The sequence below is a fragment of the Poecilia reticulata genome, chromosome 9, assembly GCF_904066995.2.
Source record: "Poecilia reticulata chromosome 9, P_reticulata-male-v2, whole genome shotgun sequence".
Classification (NCBI taxonomy): domain Eukaryota; kingdom Metazoa; phylum Chordata; class Actinopteri; order Cyprinodontiformes; family Poeciliidae; genus Poecilia; species Poecilia reticulata.
The window spans coordinates 30,687,870-30,708,535 of NC_088838.1; the positions used below are offsets into that span (position 1 = coordinate 30,687,870).

The 20,666-nt window shown below is 39.4% G+C and overlaps 1 protein-coding gene and 1 long non-coding RNA gene across 2 annotated transcripts; both read left to right on the forward strand.

The window, feature by feature from the left end:
- The first annotated feature begins 377 nt into the window (after positions 1-377).
- anxa3a (annexin A3a) lies at positions 378-7,031 on the forward strand. The gene is made up of 14 exons (XM_008417772.3): positions 378-472; positions 1,287-1,317; positions 1,393-1,440; positions 1,521-1,608; positions 1,936-2,030; positions 3,123-3,236; positions 3,334-3,424; positions 3,505-3,584; positions 4,736-4,792; positions 4,870-4,963; positions 5,043-5,138; positions 5,940-5,998; positions 6,420-6,542; positions 6,930-7,031. The coding sequence occupies exons 2-14, from the start codon at positions 1,303-1,305 to the stop codon at positions 6,987-6,989; spliced, it is 1,020 nt and encodes a 339-aa protein (XP_008415994.2). The 5' UTR covers positions 378-472; positions 1,287-1,302; the 3' UTR covers positions 6,990-7,031.
- A 4,764-nt stretch (positions 7,032-11,795) lies between these two features.
- LOC108166577 (uncharacterized) lies at positions 11,796-19,827 on the forward strand. The gene is made up of 3 exons (XR_001776922.2): positions 11,796-14,253; positions 17,229-17,295; positions 17,410-19,827. It is a non-coding gene; the product is annotated as an uncharacterized LOC108166577 (long non-coding RNA).
- The last annotated feature ends 839 nt before the right edge of the window (positions 19,828-20,666 follow it).

The window sequence follows — 20,666 nt, forward strand, 5'->3', positions numbered from 1 at the left end:
TTTTGACTTTTCAAAATCATACATTTCTGAGTTTTTTCTCGCACATATTCTACTTTTCAAAATCCGTTTTTCCTACCCACAATGTCTCTAACATACCGTTGATTAATCACATAATTTCTTGCAAATACTCTACTTTTCAAACTCAGAAAATTCTGATTTTTTTCTAGAAAATTTCTGAGATTCCTCAAGTTTTTTTTTCTCTGAAATGTATTACTATTTTGCGTTTTATATCTATTATGGCCGTCGTAAAGTTTCCAAGTAACATTTGGTTTCACTACAAATCTAAAAGTTGTGTTCTTTTGTCTGGAGGGGATTAAACTGGTTAGTAGCTGGAGTTTACGAGCGGTCCCTGAAGGCATCGTCTGACTGTGCCAAACAGGTGTGGCCAACCGTTTTTCTCTACAGGTAGATTCAGAGTTTCCAGGTAAGCAGAAGGTGTGGCGGAAAGAAACGTTCCTCTTCAGAGACAAAGGTGAGTTTCTCTCCTTTGCTTGTTTGATTTAGCTGTTTCTGGTTTCTAAAAGTTTTATTTTTACGTAATTAGAAGGTTTAAAATACCTGATTTGTACAGAAAGCAGACTTTTCTTTTACTGTTCCATCAATCTGCCTTCAGTCCCTCTGGTTTAATCCAAAGCTGGTCTCATTTTACACAGCAACATATTTGCTTGTTTCCTGTTCTGGTTCCACCAAAGCAGAAGAAAAAGTTGCTGCTTATAAATACATTTTTAAAAGTCTTTAAAGTACAACAGTTCTACGTCTAATTCATATCTTAATCATCTTTAATCTATGACCTCGTGAGCAGATTGTGAATAAATGTTTGAATCTAGAAAACTGGAACCAACGCCTCTTGCTTATTTGTTTAGTACACTGTAAAAACACAAAGTCTTACCAAGTATTCTTGTCTAGTTTCTACTTGAAATATCTTAGTACTCTTGAAATTAGATCAAACTAACTTAAAAGGAACTTTTCAGCAAGATATAAGAGCTTGTTTTAATTCAATGATCCCTAATATTGATGAAAAATATCTAGTTTCACTTAAAACATGAGAAAAATGTCCTATAAGAGAAATAACAATCTGCCAATGTAACTATTTAATCAATATTAAGTAATTATTTACTTTTAATAAGCTCTTATGTCTTGCTGAAAAGTTTCTTGTAGGTTAATTTTGTCTTATTTCAATTTTACTAAGAAATTTGCAGTAGATGCTACACCAAAAATACTTGGTAATATTTTGTGCTTTTATAGTGTATTTATAACAGATTAAGATTGTTTCTAATGCCTTACAGAAGAACTACATTCATCATGGCTTCTTTATGGGTGAGAGATGTTTTTATTTTACATTTTTAAAGTTTTTATTAAAGAGTTTTACATGTTAAATCCATTTATTTTCAGGACGATTTGCAAAGTCTTGTGGATTCACCGTCGTCTGCTGCTGCTGAAGTAAATCCAACTCTGGTTTTTCTATATGAGAAACTATTCAGGGTTTTAATTAATTGTTAAATCTGAATGTTTTTTTTTAGGGCGGACAGAGAGGAACCATCAAGCCTAAAGCAAACTTTGATGCAGAAAAAGACGCCGCAGCTCTGAAGGACGCCATTAAAGGACTCGGTACGCGTTTTAAATCCCTTTAACCTTTATTTGTTTAGCTCACTTCTTCATTTTTGCTTAGAGAAAACCTGTTTGCTTTTCGTCTTCAAAACCTTTTAAATAAATGATAAGACAGATTGGTGTAAAACTTTAATTTCTAAAAATCAGATTAATATAATTTTTGTAAAAAGCATCTGTCTGAAAATATAAATAGTTTAATCTGGACGATGTTTTGAAATTGAAACAAATCTACAGCTTTTTGTGCTTGGTTTAACGTAAACTGTCTCCAGATATATGACAGAAACAGATTCATATTTAATTTATTTTAACTTTTTTTAAATTTTTTAGGGACAAATGAGAAAGTCCTGATTGAAATCCTGACCCAACGAAGCAACGATCAGAGGCAGCTCATCTGCAAAGCGTATGAAGGAGCCACCGGCAGAGTAAGATTTCCTTCATTTTATGTGAAAATGTTGTGAATTGGAGTTTCTAAACGTTAAATGTTTCTAAACATTAAATGAGAAACACAAAGTTTAAATTAAATTATTCCTGTAGTGTACAAAGCTGCTGAATATTTTCTAAAATAACTCTAAGAAATTCCAACAAAATCATAAAAAGAAAACAGCCGAACCTGATTGTATTCCATCCATCCATCCATTTTCTTTACACCCTTGTCCCTCAGTGGGGTCGGGAGGTGCTGGTGCCTCTCCAGCTAACGTTCTGGGCGAGAGGCGGGGTCACCCTGGACAGGTCGCCAGTCTGCTGCAGGGCAACACAGAGACACACGGGACACACAACCATACACTCACACCTAGGGGCAATTTAGACAGACCAGTTAACCTGACAGTCATGTTTTTGGACTGTGGGAGGAAACCGGAGTACCTGGAGAAAACCCACCATGCACAGGGAGAACATGCAAACTCCATGCAGAAAGACCGGGGCCGGGAATCAAACCCAGAACCTTCTTGCTGCAAGGCAATAGCTCTACCAACTGCGCCACTGTGCAGCCCCCTTATTGTATTTGTTTAGCAAATAATTTTAATAATTTTTTTTATTATTATTATTTAAAGAGTGAATGTTGCTGTGATGACTTGGAATAAATAAACGATTAAGGAGAAACCCCAAATAATGTGCCGATTCTGAAACAAAAGTCTTTCTATTTGCTGTTCTGGCATTAAAACGACTTAATTGTGGTCTTAATGGCTTGACCACCTGTTTACTTTCTAAACTTTTTCATATTTTCTCACCGTTTATTCAATGTCACCTGCTGTTTTTATTTTAATCATGTAAAGCACTTTGAAATGCCTTGCTGCTGAAATGTGCTATACAAATAACATTTGATTGATTGACATTTTATTAAACATATGAAAACAAATATATCACAGGCATATAAAAAGTTGCTCTCCCATTATTAAGTCGTTACAGCGCTTTGTTTGCTTCGTTTGCTTTATTTTCTGTATTTGCTTTATTTCCTGGGCATGGTTCTGAACACGCAGCGTAAACCTCTGGTTCTGTCGCCTCTGCTTACGTTTCAGACGCTGGAAAAAGACCTGAAAGGCGACACGGGCGGAAACTTTGAGGAGCTGCTGCTGGCGCTCATCACTCCCCCCGCAGCGTACGACTGCCACGAAGTCACCCGAGCCATGAAGGTACGCTCACATATCTCCTTTTCAAAAACAGTTTTTACAAATTAAACAGCGTTTATTACTGTTCAATATCATTTGTATAAAATGTGTTTTACTGCAGGGAGCTGGTACAAAAGACTCCGTCCTGATTGAAATCTTTGCCTCCAGGTCCAAGCAGCAAATCAAAGCTCTCAAAGACGTTTACAGAAAAGGTAAAGAAGCATCTTCCATCTTAGTTTGTGGGTTTTGTTGCAGAAAACAGATTTATGACCTCCATCTTTTTCCCCTGCAGAAACGGAGAAGGACCTGATTGAGAAGTTGCAGAGTGAAGCTTCTGGAGATTTTTCCACAGCGCTTATTCTCCTGGCAAAGGTCTAGAAAAAAACAAAGAAAATTACCTAAAAAAAAAACTTACACACTTGACTCATAACTAGAGCTGTTAATCAGTTATTTTTATCAGATTAATCGTGATGGTAACACTTTATTTGAAGGGTGGGGGTGAATAAGACTGTCATAACACTGTAATAAACATGTCATAACACGTCATGAACATGAATAAGCCTTCATGAATATTTATGACTGTTGTCATAAAGCGTCATTCTGTAAATTATGACACTTTTAAGACAAAGTTGACATTATTCAAAATGTCTTTGTTATGACAACTTGACATTAACCAATAAATCAATACTGTTTAAACTTTACCTTTAATAACATAAATTTACCTAATTTTTAAAGTGCAATCAGTAATACTTTTATAACAAATTTATATCAGTAAATTTGTTATAAATTTTTGTTTATAACAAATTTATTGTTGTCAACATTTATTGACAACAATAAATGTCAATAAACATTTATTGTTTATTGACAATAAATGTCAATAAACTTGACATTTATTGTCAATAAACAATAAATGTTTATTGACAACAATAAATGTTGTCAATAAATATTTATTGTTTATTGACAATAAATGTCAATAAACTTTCAATAAACTTGATATTTATTGGTTAATGTCAAGTTGTTATAACAGACATTTTGAATATTGTCAACTTTGTATTAAAAGTGTCATAATTTACAGAATGAGCTTTATGACAACAATCAAATATTCATGAAGGCTTATTCATATTCATGACGTGTTATGACATGTTTATTGCAGTGTTATGACAGTCTTATTCACCCCCTTCAAATAAAGTGTTACCATCACGATTAATCACAATGCCCAAGTAGGCTTGAAATATAAACATTGACGCGGTTGTGCAAGTCCTTCCAACCCATTAGAAATTGGAAAGATTGTCAAATTAGCAGTTTTCCAGGTTTTTATATTCAGGAAAGTTTAAAGGAAGTGATTTTGTTTTTAATGTTCATTTCTAAATGTTCCTCTCCGTTAATTTCCTATGTATCAATAAGGCGACAGTCACTCATTCTCATCCATTTGTTAATGTTTACAGCTCTATTTAAAACGTAACACAGCCACATGATGATAAAAACGTAAAAAACAGGAATAAAGTGAATTCTGCTGCTTGCAGGCTGAGAGAGACGGGAGCAACTCTGTAGATGTAGGAAAAGCAAAGGAAGACGCTGAGGTGAAGAAACTAAACCCAAAAAGTACAATTGATATGTTTCTATTTTGTTTTAAACTTCAATATTTTTTTTCCCTAAGACGCTTTACAAAGCCGGGGAGAAGAAGTGGGGCACAGACGAGTCCAAGTTTATCGAGATCCTCTGCAAAAGAAGCATACCTCAGCTCAGGCAGAGTAAGACCGGCTCTGTTTGGAAACCCAAGGAGAAAACCGGGATCATTACAAATGTAAAGTGACGGCCATTTTTCTGCAGTTCTAATCGAATACAAGAACATCAGCGGGAAAACGCTGCAGCAGAGCATCGAAGGAGAAATGTCTGGAGAGCTGGAGGAGCTGCTGGTGGCTGTTGGTAAACCCATCCACAAAACCACAAGGAAATTAAAAAAAAAAAATTTCTAGTACATTTTAGACCTTTCATATTTACTAATTACCTTTTTCTTTTCTTTTCTTTTTTTTTTTTTAGAAAATTTCTGAGATTCAGAAGTGGAAAATTTTCGACTATTGAAACTCGGAAAATTTCCAAAACTCAAGACTTTTTTCTGAGATTAATCTCAAAATTTCTGAAAAAAAAAATTTGAAAAAGAAATTCTGGGTTTCAAGTGTCAAAACTGAGTTTTGGGGAAAAAAAAGATATTTGAGTTTTTCTAGTACATTTTTGACTTTTGAAAATTTTAAATTTCCAACTTTATTTCTTGATCATTTCTGAGATTGCTATCAAAATAAAATAAAAAATGTTTTGGAAATTTCTGTGTTCCAAAAGTCAAAAATGTTTTAGTTTTGAAATAAACTTTTCTAGCCAATCTGTAACTTTTCAAACGGAGAAATTTTCATGTTTTTTCTTTAGAATATTTATATAATTAATCTCAATTTCTGAATGTTTTGTAGCAAATTTAAGACTTTTCTGTTTAAAATTTTTTTCCCCCTTGAATTACTGAGCTTAATCTTAATTTGTGTTTTTAATAGTGAATTTTCAACTTCTCAAGTTCAAAAATGTTCAATCATTTTGTAGAATATTTTAGATTTTTGGTGGAAATTTGCTCTTGTGTTTTTCTATCTCAGATAGAAGTTTTGAATTCCCTCATGCAGCATTCAAAACTTGCTCCTGACACTAAAACGCTGCTTTTCTAACAACTTTTCTCTCCTCCTGCAGTGAAATGTGCGAAGAGTTTACCGGCGTATTTTGCAGAACTGCTGCATAAGAGCATGAAGGTAAATCAGCTTTTATACACATTAGTTCCAGAGCACATTTCTGAAGGGTTTTAGTTTTTTTTTTATATCTACTAAATACATTTTTGGTATTTTTTTTTAAAGAACCAACATTTAATTTCAATGTTTAGGTTTTAAAATAAAGAAAAACTTGAAACTCTGGTTTTGTTTGATGTTTATTCTGTTAGTAGAAACTCTGCTTTGCTTCCTGGTTCCTACTGAATAAAAGGAACCCCACAGCATGATGCTGCCACCACCATGTTTCAGGAACCTTTGCTGAGGCTTTCCAACCAGTTTTGCTTGTAGACTAAAATGTTTAATTTTGTTGTCATCAGACACGAAGTCCAGAAGATTCTTTTGACATTGATTTTGGTTTTAGTCAGTCGTCTGTAAACTCCAGAGTTCTGGTTTTGTCTCTGTTGAGGGCGGTGGCACCGATGAGTCCACTCTGACCCGGATCATGGTGAGCCGGTCTGAGATCGACCTGCTGGACATCAGAGCAGAGTTCAAGAAACTCTACAAACACTCTCTGCTGTCCGACATCGAGGTGAGTCGGACCAGAACTCAAACGTTCACCAGAATTTCACCACTTCATTCGGTGTTTGGTTCATTTGGTGGATTTCATCTTCAAAACGTGACTTTATGTCAAGTTAAGAGTCATCCAAGGAGTTTCTGAGTTTGATTCGCTTCTCTGTTATTAATAGTTTTGTTAAAACATGAGATTAGAGATTATTAATCTTCTGATGAAGACGGAAGTTGAAGATTAAAAGTTTCTCTGATGGACAGAAGCTGGACTGACCTTCAGATGCTTGAAGGTCAAAGAAGGTTGTTTTTAGTTAAAGAATGGGAAAAAATCTATCCATCTGTCCGTCCATCCGATTTATATAGATAATTTTTTAAATTGCTTTAAAATGGTTCTGTTTTTGTTCTGCAGTCCGACGTGTCGGGCGAGTACGGCGACTGCCTGAAGGCGATCTGTGGAGGAGACGACTGACATCGTCCGTCTGAAGACAAAAATAAATCTGTTTCTTTCATCCTGTCGGCTTTCTGTCCTCTCCTTCTCACTGATGTTTAATTCATCAGTAAATTAAAAATAAATTAATTTAGTTCCAGCTCTAAAAGGTGTCATATTATGACTGAAAACTCAAAAGATTCAAGTTTTACATTTAAATTATGAACTATTCTAAATTGATCCAACTTTTAAAGCCCATAAGTTTCTTATCAATACTTCTTCTATACAACAAATCAAATTATGGAGAACTTCCATATGAAAACAAATTTAAATGGTGACAAGAATGTATCTAACTTTAAGAGAAGTTTTAAAAGTTGGTTTAAAACTTTTGCACTGTTTTTTTGTTTGTTTGTGTCGTTTCAACTTACAGAAAATTAAAACCTTCACTGCTCAACACAGAAAATGTTTGTCTTGTTTTGTTTATTAGCAGGAATTCACCAAAAATGTGAATTAATGGATTCTGCTTTTGATTATTGTGGCAATTCCTCAAATTCGTCGCCAGGAGGCGCAGTTTAGACACCAACAAGAATGTAAGGACATGAAGAAAGTTTTTATTTTTTATTATAAATCTCACATTTTTTGGCCATATTGAACTAAAAGCTGAGTGGAAAGCTAGCTTCAGGTTTACAGTTATAAAACCAGACTTCACTCGTCTTTTATAGATAAAAAGGAGTCAAAAAAAAAACCCTCAGAAACTTAATTTTCACGGCAGACGCTGCCCCAATCCGCCCGTCGATCTCCCGCTCCCTTCTTCCCTCATTCGTGAACAAGATCCCCAGATACTTAAACTCCTCCACTTGAGGCAGGACGACCCCCCTGACCCGGAGAAGGCACTCTACCCTTTTCTGGCTCAAGACCATGGCCTCGGATTTGGAGGCACTGAGCCTCATCCCGGCCGCTTCACACTCGGCTGCGAACCGCTCCAGCGAGAGCTGCAGATCACGATCTGATGAAGCCAACAGGACCACATCATCCGCAAAAAGCAGAGATGTGATCCTACGGCCACCAAAATGGATCCCCTCAACACCTCGGCTGCGCCTAGAGATTCTGTCCATGAAGGTAATGAACAGAATCGGTGACAAAGGGCAGCCTTGGCGGAGTCCAGCTCTCACCGGAAACGAGCCCGACTTACTGCCGGCAATGCGGACCAGACTCTGACACCGGTCACACAGGGACCTGACAGACCATATCAAAGGGCCCAGTACCCCATACTCCCGGAGTACCCCCCACAGGCCCTCTAGAGGGACACGGTCGAACGCCTTCTCCAAGTTCACAAAACACATGTAGACTGGTTGGGCGAACTCCCAGAACCCTCCAGGACCCTGAGGGTGTAGAGCTGGTCCAGTGTTCCACGACCAGGACGAAAACCACACTGCTCTTCCTGAATCCGAGGTTCGACTATCCAACGGACCCTCCTCTCCAGGACCCCTGAATAGACCTTACCAGGGAGGCTTAAGAGTGTGACCCCCATGTAATTGGAGCACACCCTCCAGTCCCCCTTTTTAAACAGGGGGACCACCACCCCAGTCTGCCAGTCCAGGGGAACTGCCCCCAATGTCCATGCGATATTGCAGAGTCGCGTTAGCCAACACAACCCTGCAACATCCAGAGCCTTAGGGAACTCCGGGCGGATCTCATCCATCCCCTGGGCCCTGCCACTGAGGAGCTTTTAAACCACCTCGGCGACCTCGTCCCCAGACACCGGAGAGCCCAACCCAGAGTCCCCATGCTCAGCTTCCTCAACAGAAGGCATGTTGGTGAGATTGAGGAGGTCTTTGAAGTATTCCGCCCACCGGCCCACAACGTCCCGAGTTGAGGTCAGCAGCGCACCATCCCCACTATAAACAGTGTTGGTGCTGCACCTGAGACACCGGATGGTGGACCAGAATTGCCTCGAAGCCGTACGGAAGTCTTTCTCCATGGCCTCTCCAAACTCCTCCCACGCCCAAGTTTTTGCCTCAGCGACAACCCGAGCCGCATGCCGTTTCGCCCGCCGGTACCTATCAGCTGCTTCTGGAGTCCCACAGGCCAAAAAGGCCCAATAGGACTCCTTCTTTAGCTTGACAGCATCCTCCACCCTCCACCAACGGGTTTGAGGGTTGCCGCCGCGACAGGCACCAACAACCTTGCGGCCGCCGCTCCGATAAGCCACCTCGGCAATGGAGGCACGGAACATTGTCCACTCAGACTCAATGTCCCCAACCTCCTCCAGAACGTGTTCTAAGTTCTGCCGGAGATGGGAGTTAAAGCTCTGTCTCACAGGGGACTCCGCCAGACATTTCCAGCAGACCCTCACTACACGTTTGGGCCTGCCAGGTCTGACCGGCTTCCTCCCCCACCACCGGAGCCAACTCACCACCAGGTAGTGGTCAGTGGACAGCTCCGCACCTCTCTTCACCCGCGTGTCCAAGACATACGGCCGCAGATCCGATGAAACGATCACAAAATCTATCATTGAACTGCGGCCTAGGGTGTCCTGGTGCCAAGTGCACATATGGACACCCTTATGCTTGAACATGGTGTTCGTGATGGACAATCCGTGACGAGCACAGAAGTCCAACAACAGAACACCACTTGAGTTCAGATCGGGGGGGCCGTTCCTCCCAACCACGCCCCTCCAGGTCTCACTGTCATTGCCCATGTGAGCGTTGAAGTCCCCCAGTAGAACAAGGGAGTACCTAGGAGGAGCACTCTCCAGTACCCCCTCTAAGGATTCTAAAAAGGTTGGGTAATCTGAACTATTGTTCGGCCCGTAAGCACAGACAACAGTCAGAACCCGTCCCCCCACCCGTAGGCGGAGGGAGGCTACCCTCTCGTTCACCGGGGTAAACCCCAACGTACAGGCGCCGAGATGGGGGGAAACAAGTATGCCCACTCCTGCCCGACGCCTCTCACCGTGGGCAACTCCAGAGTGGAGGTACGTCCAGCCCCTCTCAAGGAGACTGGTTCCAGAACCAGAGCCATGCGTTGAGGTGAGGCCAACCATTTCTAGCCGGAACCTCTCAGCCTCGCACACTAGCTCCGGTTCCTTCCCCACCAGAGAGGTGACGTTCCACGTCCCAAGAGCCAGCTTCTGCAGCCGACGATCAGAGCACCAGGGTCCAGAACTTTCATGTGTAAAAAGTAATCAGTTTGGAGGTTTTAACATGCACTAAAGTATGTTGAATAGAAGATATAACTGTAAGTGGTGTGTATATATAATCCCACTTACAGAGAAGATCAACATTTAATCACACCTATCTAAATGTTTGCACATGAAAAAAAACCATGGCTACATTATCTTAAAGCTGGATAGATATTTTAGTCATGTTTCAAAAGCTGAAACCCTCGAGATTTAACACTTACCTTTTGTATTAGTCTGATGTTAAATAGTATTTCTGAAAAATGCGTCAAAAGAAAAAAAAAGTATTTTGCCCCTTAACATTGAATTGAAAATAGGCAATTACTTTAGATTCATGCACAGTTTTAGTGCAAAAAATGAGAGCCTAGCTCAGCCATTAGAGAGAAATTATTAAAATGTAAATATTTTTATCTGAGATTAAAAATGTAAAGCTCCAAATACAGCTTTGTTTTTGGTATAGAGCAAATTGTGTGATATGGATGGAGATCGTGGAAGTCAGATTATCACTACCAGCCATCAGAACCGCTCTGCCGGCTGAGGAGGGAATGCTGCCCTCATGTGGTGGATCTGGGGTTTGCAGGATGCTGGACCACATAGTGAAGCTGAACACCAGCAGATCAGGATTTATGGATGAGACACTTCATTATCAGTTTTTGGACCGCCTCACATGAAATACAGATGATTTATGAGTTAACTGGACAAAATGTGTTGTTACAAACAGTGGCGCAAAAAGTGAGTATACACTGTATGCAACGCTTAGGGGCGCTGTGCTAGAGGGGGCGCTACAACGATGTGGGAAAAATTTTCTAGTTGGCATTTTATGTAGTTAACAGCGGTTTGCGCATGTGTAGCAGTGTGATGTTATTACACTAGATTGCCAAGTGAGAAGCTATTCCGATAGGAACTCATATGAGCACCGACAGCTTTTATTTTGAAGAGAAGACAGCTCCATTGCAAGGTAGCGGGTAATTTCCCGTTTTGAAAGTATTATTTTTATTCCAATTTAATGTGTTGCGAATGAAAATGTGAATTATTATCTTTTCTATTGAACATCTTGAGTTCATGGATTGTCGTTTTGAGTGTCAGTTCGGGGTTTAAAAAGACAAATTAACGGATCATACCATTATAGACCGTGAAGGGGTTTCCCTCGCTCGCCATCGCGCTCTTTCTGTTCGGATTCCGTGGGACAAGGTATGAAGTTCTGTTTGTGTTCAATAAGTGTATTTTAAGCAGAGTAAGTGATAGTTTGATTACTGTTCTTGTAAAATAATGTGTTTTAGAGCACTTAAACTTTGTTAAAAAGTGATAGAACTGTGTTAGCAGATATTTAGCTGCTCTTATGCTACATGAAACATTGCTAATGAAAATGCTACATCCATGTGCTGAAAATAGTATTGTTCATGGTTAAACAGGCCCTGTGGAACACTGATTTAAAAAAGCCTGTTTTTCACTATTATTTTCTGCTGTTTGAATGCAGGTATGTGATGTTCCATTATTTTTGGTGTGGGATTATTTTGTTTAATATATTTTTTGTTATTCATGTACTGTTTAAATTTTTATGCCCATGTTTGGGGTTAATTATTAATTATTCTTGCAATTATTTTATTTTGTAAGATAAATGTGTTTTTTTACACAAGTTGCACGCTTCGTTCGGATTCAGTGGGAGAAGGCGCTGTTGAACACTACACATAGTAGTCAAAAAGCCTGTTTTTGACTACTATCTTATGCTATTTGAATGCAGGAGCATTAAAAGTGCCTTCAGATCAGCTGTGTGGCTGTTATCTCCCACAAGACACAACAAAGAGTCAACTACAAATGATCAGTAATGGACCTTACCAAGCTCCGCCCAGAAACGCCCCTCGAAAGTCCCACGTGACTACATGTCTCACATTAACAGCTTAGCTCCTATGTCTAAACATGGCATTTTTCATTTCGACTGACTCTGCAGAGTATTTCTGAGTCGATTAGTGTAGCATTTCTGCCGGATTTTCACAAAAAAACAGCCACGACAATGGAACCAACAAGTTTATGTCATCTTTTTTGGATGACATCAAGGTGTTTTAGCCACGCGATGCGTCCAACATTGTCCAACAGCTAAATGCTACCGGTCGATGAGGAAAACAGCAGATCCTCACACCCTCAGCATAAATATAGCTGTGGACAAGATCACTGATGCCTATTGTTCTTGCAAGGCTGGGTAAGCCGGACATTCATGGTTTTGAGGGTTCGAATGTGCCTAGGACTTATACACGGTACTCTGTGCTAGCGTGGCTAACACGATTACAGTTTAGTAAAAAGCCTTTTCAGGTTAAATAAAATCTTTAATGTATGTCACATTACATGTTGATCTGTTCAGCTAACGTAAAGCTGTAACAGACAGGCTTCAAGGTGTAGAAGTTGTATCGGTACTGCCATTATGCTGTACTTGGCTAAAAGGTTTTCATAATGGATGTGTTTATTGACTTTATTTTTTTCATTCACTAAACACAAAGAAAGCAAAGCAATAATACTTACGCCAGCGGACACTTTGTTCTTATTGATCCTACGACGGTTGAGCTGCAAATGCGGTCATGCACAAGCTTTGATCCAAGCAAGGCTTTCTGTTTCCGTGAATTTTAGTTCCACAAACACGATCAGGATACCTGACATCGCCTGTACAGATACCCCACTGACGGAAAATAATTTTTTTTCCGAGTCCTGACGCAACAACTTTCTGTCAGTCTGCTAGTCCACAATGTACATTAGCATGAGTTTGAGAGACGGTAACCCACGTGATAGCTGCGCTGTGACGTAAAATGGGCATTAGCCAATGAAACGTGGCCCCTGTGGTAAGGTCCATAGAGAAACACTGATTAGGCGCCCCCCCCTCTCAGCGCCCCTCACCATACACACATATATACAGCTAGCTCGGACACGCGCGCCTTCGATAACACGCTGAGGCATGTTATTTTTTTCTTTTAAATTTGAATGGTAGTAGTGCACTCGACAACATGGGATGAAGAAAAGCTTTTCAAAGTGGTTGACTCCTGTTAGTGTATCAACAGGAGGGTTATAAATATTCATGTTAGCTTAAACTAGCCTAAAATGATTGATGGCTGTTGTTTCGTTAGGGTTGCCACTGCTACCTTTCATCAGAAGGAAAAACTGAATTTGCTTCTCCAAATTCAAAACAGGAATCTCCGTGGTGCATCTTTATTCCTTGAAGGACGTTTGTTTGACATATTTTCTTGCGTTCTGCTTTGATTCTCCGCTCTGTCACTTTTTTTTCCCCCTCCTCACTTCATTTGTGCAGCAGGAGACAAAGACTCGCATTCGTTAAGAGCATAGTTAGCCATAGTGGAGCAAATCAAACTATTCAGTTTGACTCTGTTCATTCTGGTTGGTCTTTGTGGTCTGTGTTCTTGTTATTTTCATAAGAAAATGTGGATCCTAAGCTTTTTTAAACAATCTTTCAATATAAAGTTCATGGTCGTTACGAGAGTGGTTTGTCAAAGGCTAAAAAAACTGAAATTCGTCAAAAAGCGAACAAGTACAAAGTTGAAGGCGAGTATTATTTTGAAGTTTTTCTGTAATTTTATCTGTTCTTTTTCTGAATGTATTACTTTAAATACATTCTATTGTTTTTGTTATGTGAATGGAATATCAACAGTACAGGGTACTTTAAAGCTACTCAATTTCTTAGCTTAAAAGGTGAGAAAATTAACTAATTGTACAAAACAAACAAAATTTTTGAATTGACATTAATTACGGCATTAAGGTGAAATGGATATGTCTAAGTCTATATTTTGTTTTGAATACCAAACTGTTACTTTGATATAGCATGTGCTTTAAATTGAATTTTTTTCAAAAAAGGTTTGATCAGATTTATTTAAAAATAACTGTTTTCTGTTACTAATTTGTATGTGATAGGACAATAACTGTTCTATCTGAAAGGACAGGGAAGAAATCCAAAAGTAAAAGTTTTGGATTTGTGCCGAAGTTGTCTGTGGTGCCGAAAAAGCCAATGAGATCTTCTTGGATTTCCATGCAAGTGCCTCAGGCGGTCACACTGGCCAAAAGAAAACAAGAGATGCCATTTCTAAACGTTTCTACTGGCCTGGAATGACTGGAGACATAAATAAATGGGTAAAACACGTAATTTAATACATGCATAAATCCAATAACAGTGACGTGCGGTGAGGTTCATTGCTGGTGCGGCACTGAACTTTAGTACAAACCACATATAAATGATTTTATTATTATATATTATTTTTCCATGATGACAGGGGAGGCAGACCGCACATCACTGAGTCTTCTGTAATTTTATCAGTTTTTTTTCTGAATATTACTTTAAATTCATTATATATATATATATATATATATATATATATATATATATATATATAAAATCAGTGACGTGCGGTCAGGGGAGGCAGAGCCTCACCTGTTATCATGGAAAAATAATATATAATAATAAAATTATTTATATTGCTATTTTCACCTTGTGGTTTGTACTATAAAGCAGTGGTCCCCAACCTTTTTATTACCGCGGACCGGTCAAGACTTGGAAAATTTTGCTGCGGCCCGGATGGGGGGTGGGGGGTGTTGGTGTTCCCGGTAAATCCTGAATATACCCAATATGGGTTGTTTTGGAGTTTTTATCGCAACTTGTGGGGTTTTTCCTGTCTGGTAACGAGAATACGACCTGCTGAATGTGACATGTAGCCAATCAGAAAAGCGCGTTGACGTAAGAACAGGGAAATCCCAAACAGCTGACATATCGCGCAACTGAGAGTCCGGTGGATATCGGAGATGACATGTGGAAATGTTTATTATTAAATCTAAAGGTCATTATGTTTATTCAGTTAAAAATTTTCCAAATCATAGTGCAGCAAATAGAGCCCCGTCGTCTTTTATCCACCGCCTTTTCTTTTTATTACATCTTTTATCTCTTAAAATGACTCCACAAGCTATCACTATTACTTCTACATCGCCATCCGTGTTTGGTTATTCTAAATTCCCTCTATGTTGGGGGTTTTACTGAATTATCTTCTGGAATCGGCATGTTCGTGACTGGAATCGGTTCGTGTTGCTCCTGCCTTGGACACACGAACTGATTGAACCTGTTCTTTTATCAGCTCTGTGGTCACAGAGGTTTGGAGAATCGGCTGACAATTCTTAAATTTTTGTCTAAACCAGACTTAAGACTCACAAGCTCTACTCATCTCCTCTCGACCGCAGCCCAAACGCTCTGACTCTGGTCGCTATGGTAATGTTTATATATCTTTTCAAAATAAGATACAGATGTGCCACAAAAATGAACATTTTACTTTCGTGAAAATTTTAACTCACAATACTGCCTAACGGAGCCCTGAGCTTGTTTCTCTGCAACGAGACGGTCCGATCTGGGAGTGATGGGAGACAATGACACCCGAAGTGTTGCTTATATCAACAGCCTGCTTGGTCTCTACATGGCGAAGCAGTTTGAAGCTTCATTGTCTAATTAGCAGCCGGTCGCCACATGTTACGCAGAGCGGTCTTGTAACGTGGGACTCACCTACCGGGCCAGGATAAATCCATTCTCCTGTCTCTTCTATGGGCCTTTTCCCCTTTGCAAAGAAACTTTCCAAAGACATCTGATCTGTTTCTTGCTCACTGCTTGTGGCCTCAGTGTTGGCGCGCAAGTAACCGAGAGAATCCGGTTAAAGGATTTTCAAAATAAAAGATCCTCCAGACTCAAATAATACATAAAACGGAAATATTTCACTATTTCTTGCGCGGCCCGGTACCAATTGGTCCACAGACCGTTACCGCTCCATGGACCGGGGGTTGGGGACCACTGCTATAAAGTATCTATTTTTTACTTACCTTATCCAATTCTGATTAGTTTTTTTTTTTAAATTGCTGGATTTTCGCATTTTCCCATTCAAATGCTCAGAAGCGAAGCCAGTGAGGCAGCAGCGAGCTGAGCCTCACCTGGGATTGCTCAATCTTTCGCTAACTGCACTGGCTGCCACTCTTTGGGAGCCTGTTCATCCTGTCTGTACGCCAGCAATAAAATAGCTAACAAACATTTAATATATGGACTGATTTTCCATAATTTCGCTTATGTATATAATGTACAGTGTTTTTTGACACCAACTGTGTGTGCATCGTGTTTTGTGTGCGGAGGAGCGATTAGAAACGGCAGAGAACAGACTCGAGGTGAGGCAGGCAGTTCTCTTGCCTCATGGCAGGGGGCGCTCATGTTCCCAGATATTGTGACTGCACAACTGCAGAGTCACACAGCGAACTAGCCATGGAGCTAGCCACACAGTAAATAAGTAAAGTACAGCGATACATTTGTTTTCTTCTCTCTTCTGACGTCAACATGAAAGACTAAATTTCTACACTTAAACAGTTTTCTAAAGTGGATTTTCAATTGAAGAGATAATAACTAAAGGAAGAGCAACACCGGAGCTGAAAGTTTTACTTCGAGTCACTTTGATGATTCTCAAACGGAGTAGAAAAGACATGCCGAGGATCGACTTGGCTTTGGATGAACCGATATTTTTGTGCAGAATTAGCGGTGCATGTATTTCATTGATGAGTTAAGGTAAGACAGCAATAAAATGTTTTTGTTTAGTTTTTTAATGAAATGTGCGTTTTGTGGGCTACAGTTTGTATGTCTAAATAATTCAGTAAAGTAGAAGCGGTAGCTAATCTACCACAGCAATTATTTATTAATGAAACATTAAGCTTAAAACGTACTACAACAGACTGAATGTCCTGTTCTGTGTGCAAAATTCTTGAATGTTTCTTGGTGTTAAATCCTAAAACATGAAGTGGCATTGTTGTCAGTTGCTATGGCAACGAGTCTTGGCGAATACAGATCACTTTGCTGTGGATCATAGCACGAAACTAATACCTACATTTTTAAGTTTCACTGAGTTAACGCGGCCATGGATGACATGTAAAAGATTAGTCTTTTTGCCCCCCAGCGTTGTATGCCTGCGCAAAATTTCCGTAGGTCCAATAACATGCATGGTGTCTAAGTCATGTCAGTGCCTCACCAGCAATGAACCTCACCGCACGTCACTGATTTATATATATAAAACTTTTTAATGCTATCACTTCTGCAGGTAATGTGCTGCTTGCCAGTCTGCAGGACATAAAATAAAGGACACCAGTGAGCATACTCCAATAAAGGTATTAATAATGAATCAATTAAAGGACTATAGCATGTTACTCTGCTGACAACCATAAGGCTGAATTAGATGCTTATATTCAATTGTGTACGTTTTTTCTTCTCTTTCCATATAGGTTTCACAACCATTTGAGCTTGTTGGTATGGATCTTATTGGAAAACTGAAAACCACAGAAAGTGGAAATCGGTACATCTGCGTGATGATAAGACTACTACACAAAATGGACACAGGCATATCCGATTACCTGTAAAACTGCAGAAGAGGTCACTAAACAAATTCTTAAATTTGTATTTCAATTTGAAGCCCCCAAAAGAATTTTGACAAAGGCACAGAGTTTGTCAATTCGGTAAAATTGTATTTCATCAACATTTATTTTAAATATGGCGTGCAGTTTTTGACTTATGAATTTGTTATGGTTGTGACAGGTAAATAAGAATGTCCGCGAAAAACTGGGAATTAAAAGGAGTCTCTGTGCACCCTACCATCCACAGACAAACGGTTTGGTAGAAAGAATGAATGGCACTATCCAAAGGTAGCTGATACTCATTGTTACGACCCGGCTCGTTGAGCTGAAACAAAAACCAGGAAGACACGGCATTCAACAATAAATACGCTTCTTATTGAGAAACAAATAAAACAAAAAAGCAACAAACAAGCAGGCTGTGGCCGATGTCATCTCAGAAGCTGGTGGTGTGAGCAGGGAAGTCCTGCAAAAGAAAAGTAAAACGAAACCAATCAAAGACCGGGTGGGCAGGTAAGTCAGGGAAGCGCAAGTCTGGAGAGTGGAGCTTCGTGGAGAAGACGACTCGGCTCCAAGCCAGCTTCAACTCCTCTCCCCTCTCTAGACGCACTGGAGCAGGCTGCTTATATAGCCAGGATGCGCTAGGCCCTAGTGGATCCTGGTCCCGCCCCTTCCGGTCCACCTCGGGACAAAACACAATTAATAAATGACGGATCCCTACACGTGGAGTGGAGGGGGACGTCACACTCATCTGCAAGAAAAGTCCCAATTTCACAAGTTAAATCATATTATAATGTCAAAATAAAAATGTTTCTATTCAGGTCTCTGTGCAACCTTGTGGGGTCCAAACCAGAAACCTGGGATGAATATCTCAACGTGGTCATGTTTGCACTAAGGACCAAAAAACAGATGACCACAAAGTTTTCACCTTTTTTTTTTATGTTTGGACGTGAAGCTTGATATCCGTTTGAGATCCCAGAGAAATATGAGGTTTGAAACACTAAAAAGTTACATTTAAATTGTGCTACAATTAAATATATATTACACTATTAAGTTCAGCAAAATTGAATGGGCAGGATCTAAATGTCAAAGACAAGTCCTTGATCCAACCTTTGGATTTTACCTTTTGTCTAGAATCTGGACAGTATTTTGTATATCTAAAATGTGAATTCTTAGGTGTAGTGATGGGTCCAGCAACACAGACGGCCCAGCGCATGCATCAAGCCCCATAGACCAACACCTGTGTCGGTGCGCGTATTGGTTTCAGCAAGTCACGTGACCAATACAGGAACTGTTTCGAAATGACACTGGATGCCAAACTGTGTTTATAAGGAAGCGAATCTGTCAAAAGTATTTGCCAAACAAATTCTTGATCTTTTACATTGTCATCTATGGAGCAGCTTCAAAGGAAATGTTTCCGCAGTGTGGGACCATTTTGATCTTATATTGGAAAATAAATTTGTTTTCATTTTTGTCGTTTCATCCGGTTCTTGTCAGTTTCTACTTAATCTATCTGAACCCAAATTCAGCTGAAACTGACTTTTAGTTTACTTTTATATTATGTTCTGCAGGTTAAGTGTTTAACTTTAGGTTTAACTAAACTGTCTTATTTAAATAAATCTACCTTTTCAATGCTGAGGCATTATGAGGCCAGGCATGAGAATGAAGTCCCAGATTCACCCAGATAAACTCAGATATGCAGCCATTCTACAAATTACTCAGTTGCTTTTGATAAATTATTTCATATACAGTGAACCCTCGCTGTAACGCGGTTCACTTTTCACCGTATCGCTGCTTCGCAGATTTTTTGTGTGCATTTTTTCCCCCAGTGTTCTTCGTCCTGATTGACCATATGATTGGTAAAAACAGTCTCCGCGCTACCTGAGTGCCAGTAACGTTACGGTGTTTATAATACAGATTGGCCATTCAGGAGATGGAAACTGAAACTTTCAATGTCTGCTGGAAAAAAAAAAAAAAAAACTGGCCAGAGGCAGCGCAAAACCCGACCGGAGGCTCGTTTGATGAGATCCGTCGCTCTGCCATAGATCCAGCTGTGAATCTGGCGGTGCATTTTGGCGGAGACGCTTTAATGACATGACTGCGGATCACATTAATAAGGCCCGATTGATGCACAGTGGATGTGCGTGTGCACATCCACTGACCTGAAAACAGGTTTTGTTCTTTGGTTTCAATGTAGAGTTTTTATTTATGCTGTGTAGTAACAGTAAAAACTAAAGATAACTACTTCACGGATTTCGCCTCACGGGTTATTTTTGGAACGCAACCCCTAAGAAAAACAAGGGTTCGCTGTAAATGTAGAGTTTAATTTTTTTTTTCAGCAGGAGTTGTCAAAAAAGCTTAACAGGCTTAATTTCAAAAAGTTGTAAAAACATTTTTTTAATAAAAATGTGTGGAGGAAAAAACAGTCCATGCATCCTCATTCCAAACACATTCACTTAAATTTTCACTTTATGGTACATGTTCACATTCTTTGACTATATATCAAATATATTTTAAATGTAACTGAAGATATGACATAATACAACATATAATATTCAATAAAATACAAAGACTTAAATCTTATTGTATAGACTAGGTCATCAAATCACTACGTTGCCTGTAGAAATTTTTAATGTCCAGCAGGTGTCAGTATTGAGTGACACAGTATCGACACAGTATCAATACAGTGTTGCTATGAGTCGTAACGCCTCATGACGCCTCATTTACCCATCACTACTTAGGTGGGTTTCAATAACTTAAAATGTCTTTGAAAAGTTTCTATTTTAGTCAATTGATTCAAAAGTTGGGTGATAAATCTATCTGTGTCATGATGTGTGGTTGTGAGGGAGACGCCGGTGAACCCATGATGAAAATGAAGTTTAATGAAGAACCAGGAAAACAAATTCAAAATGACAGCAAGCAATGGGAGCAAACAGACAAGAGACAAAGACAACAGGTGGACTTAAATATATGTGGAGGGTAATCAGGAAACTAGACACAGCTGGGATCAATCAACAGGGAGGACAGGACAGAGACTCACAGGGAAACAGGACTAAACACAAAAAATCTCAAAACTACACAGAAAAACATCACAAAAATCTGTAAATCTGCACAACATTGGATCTCGTCAA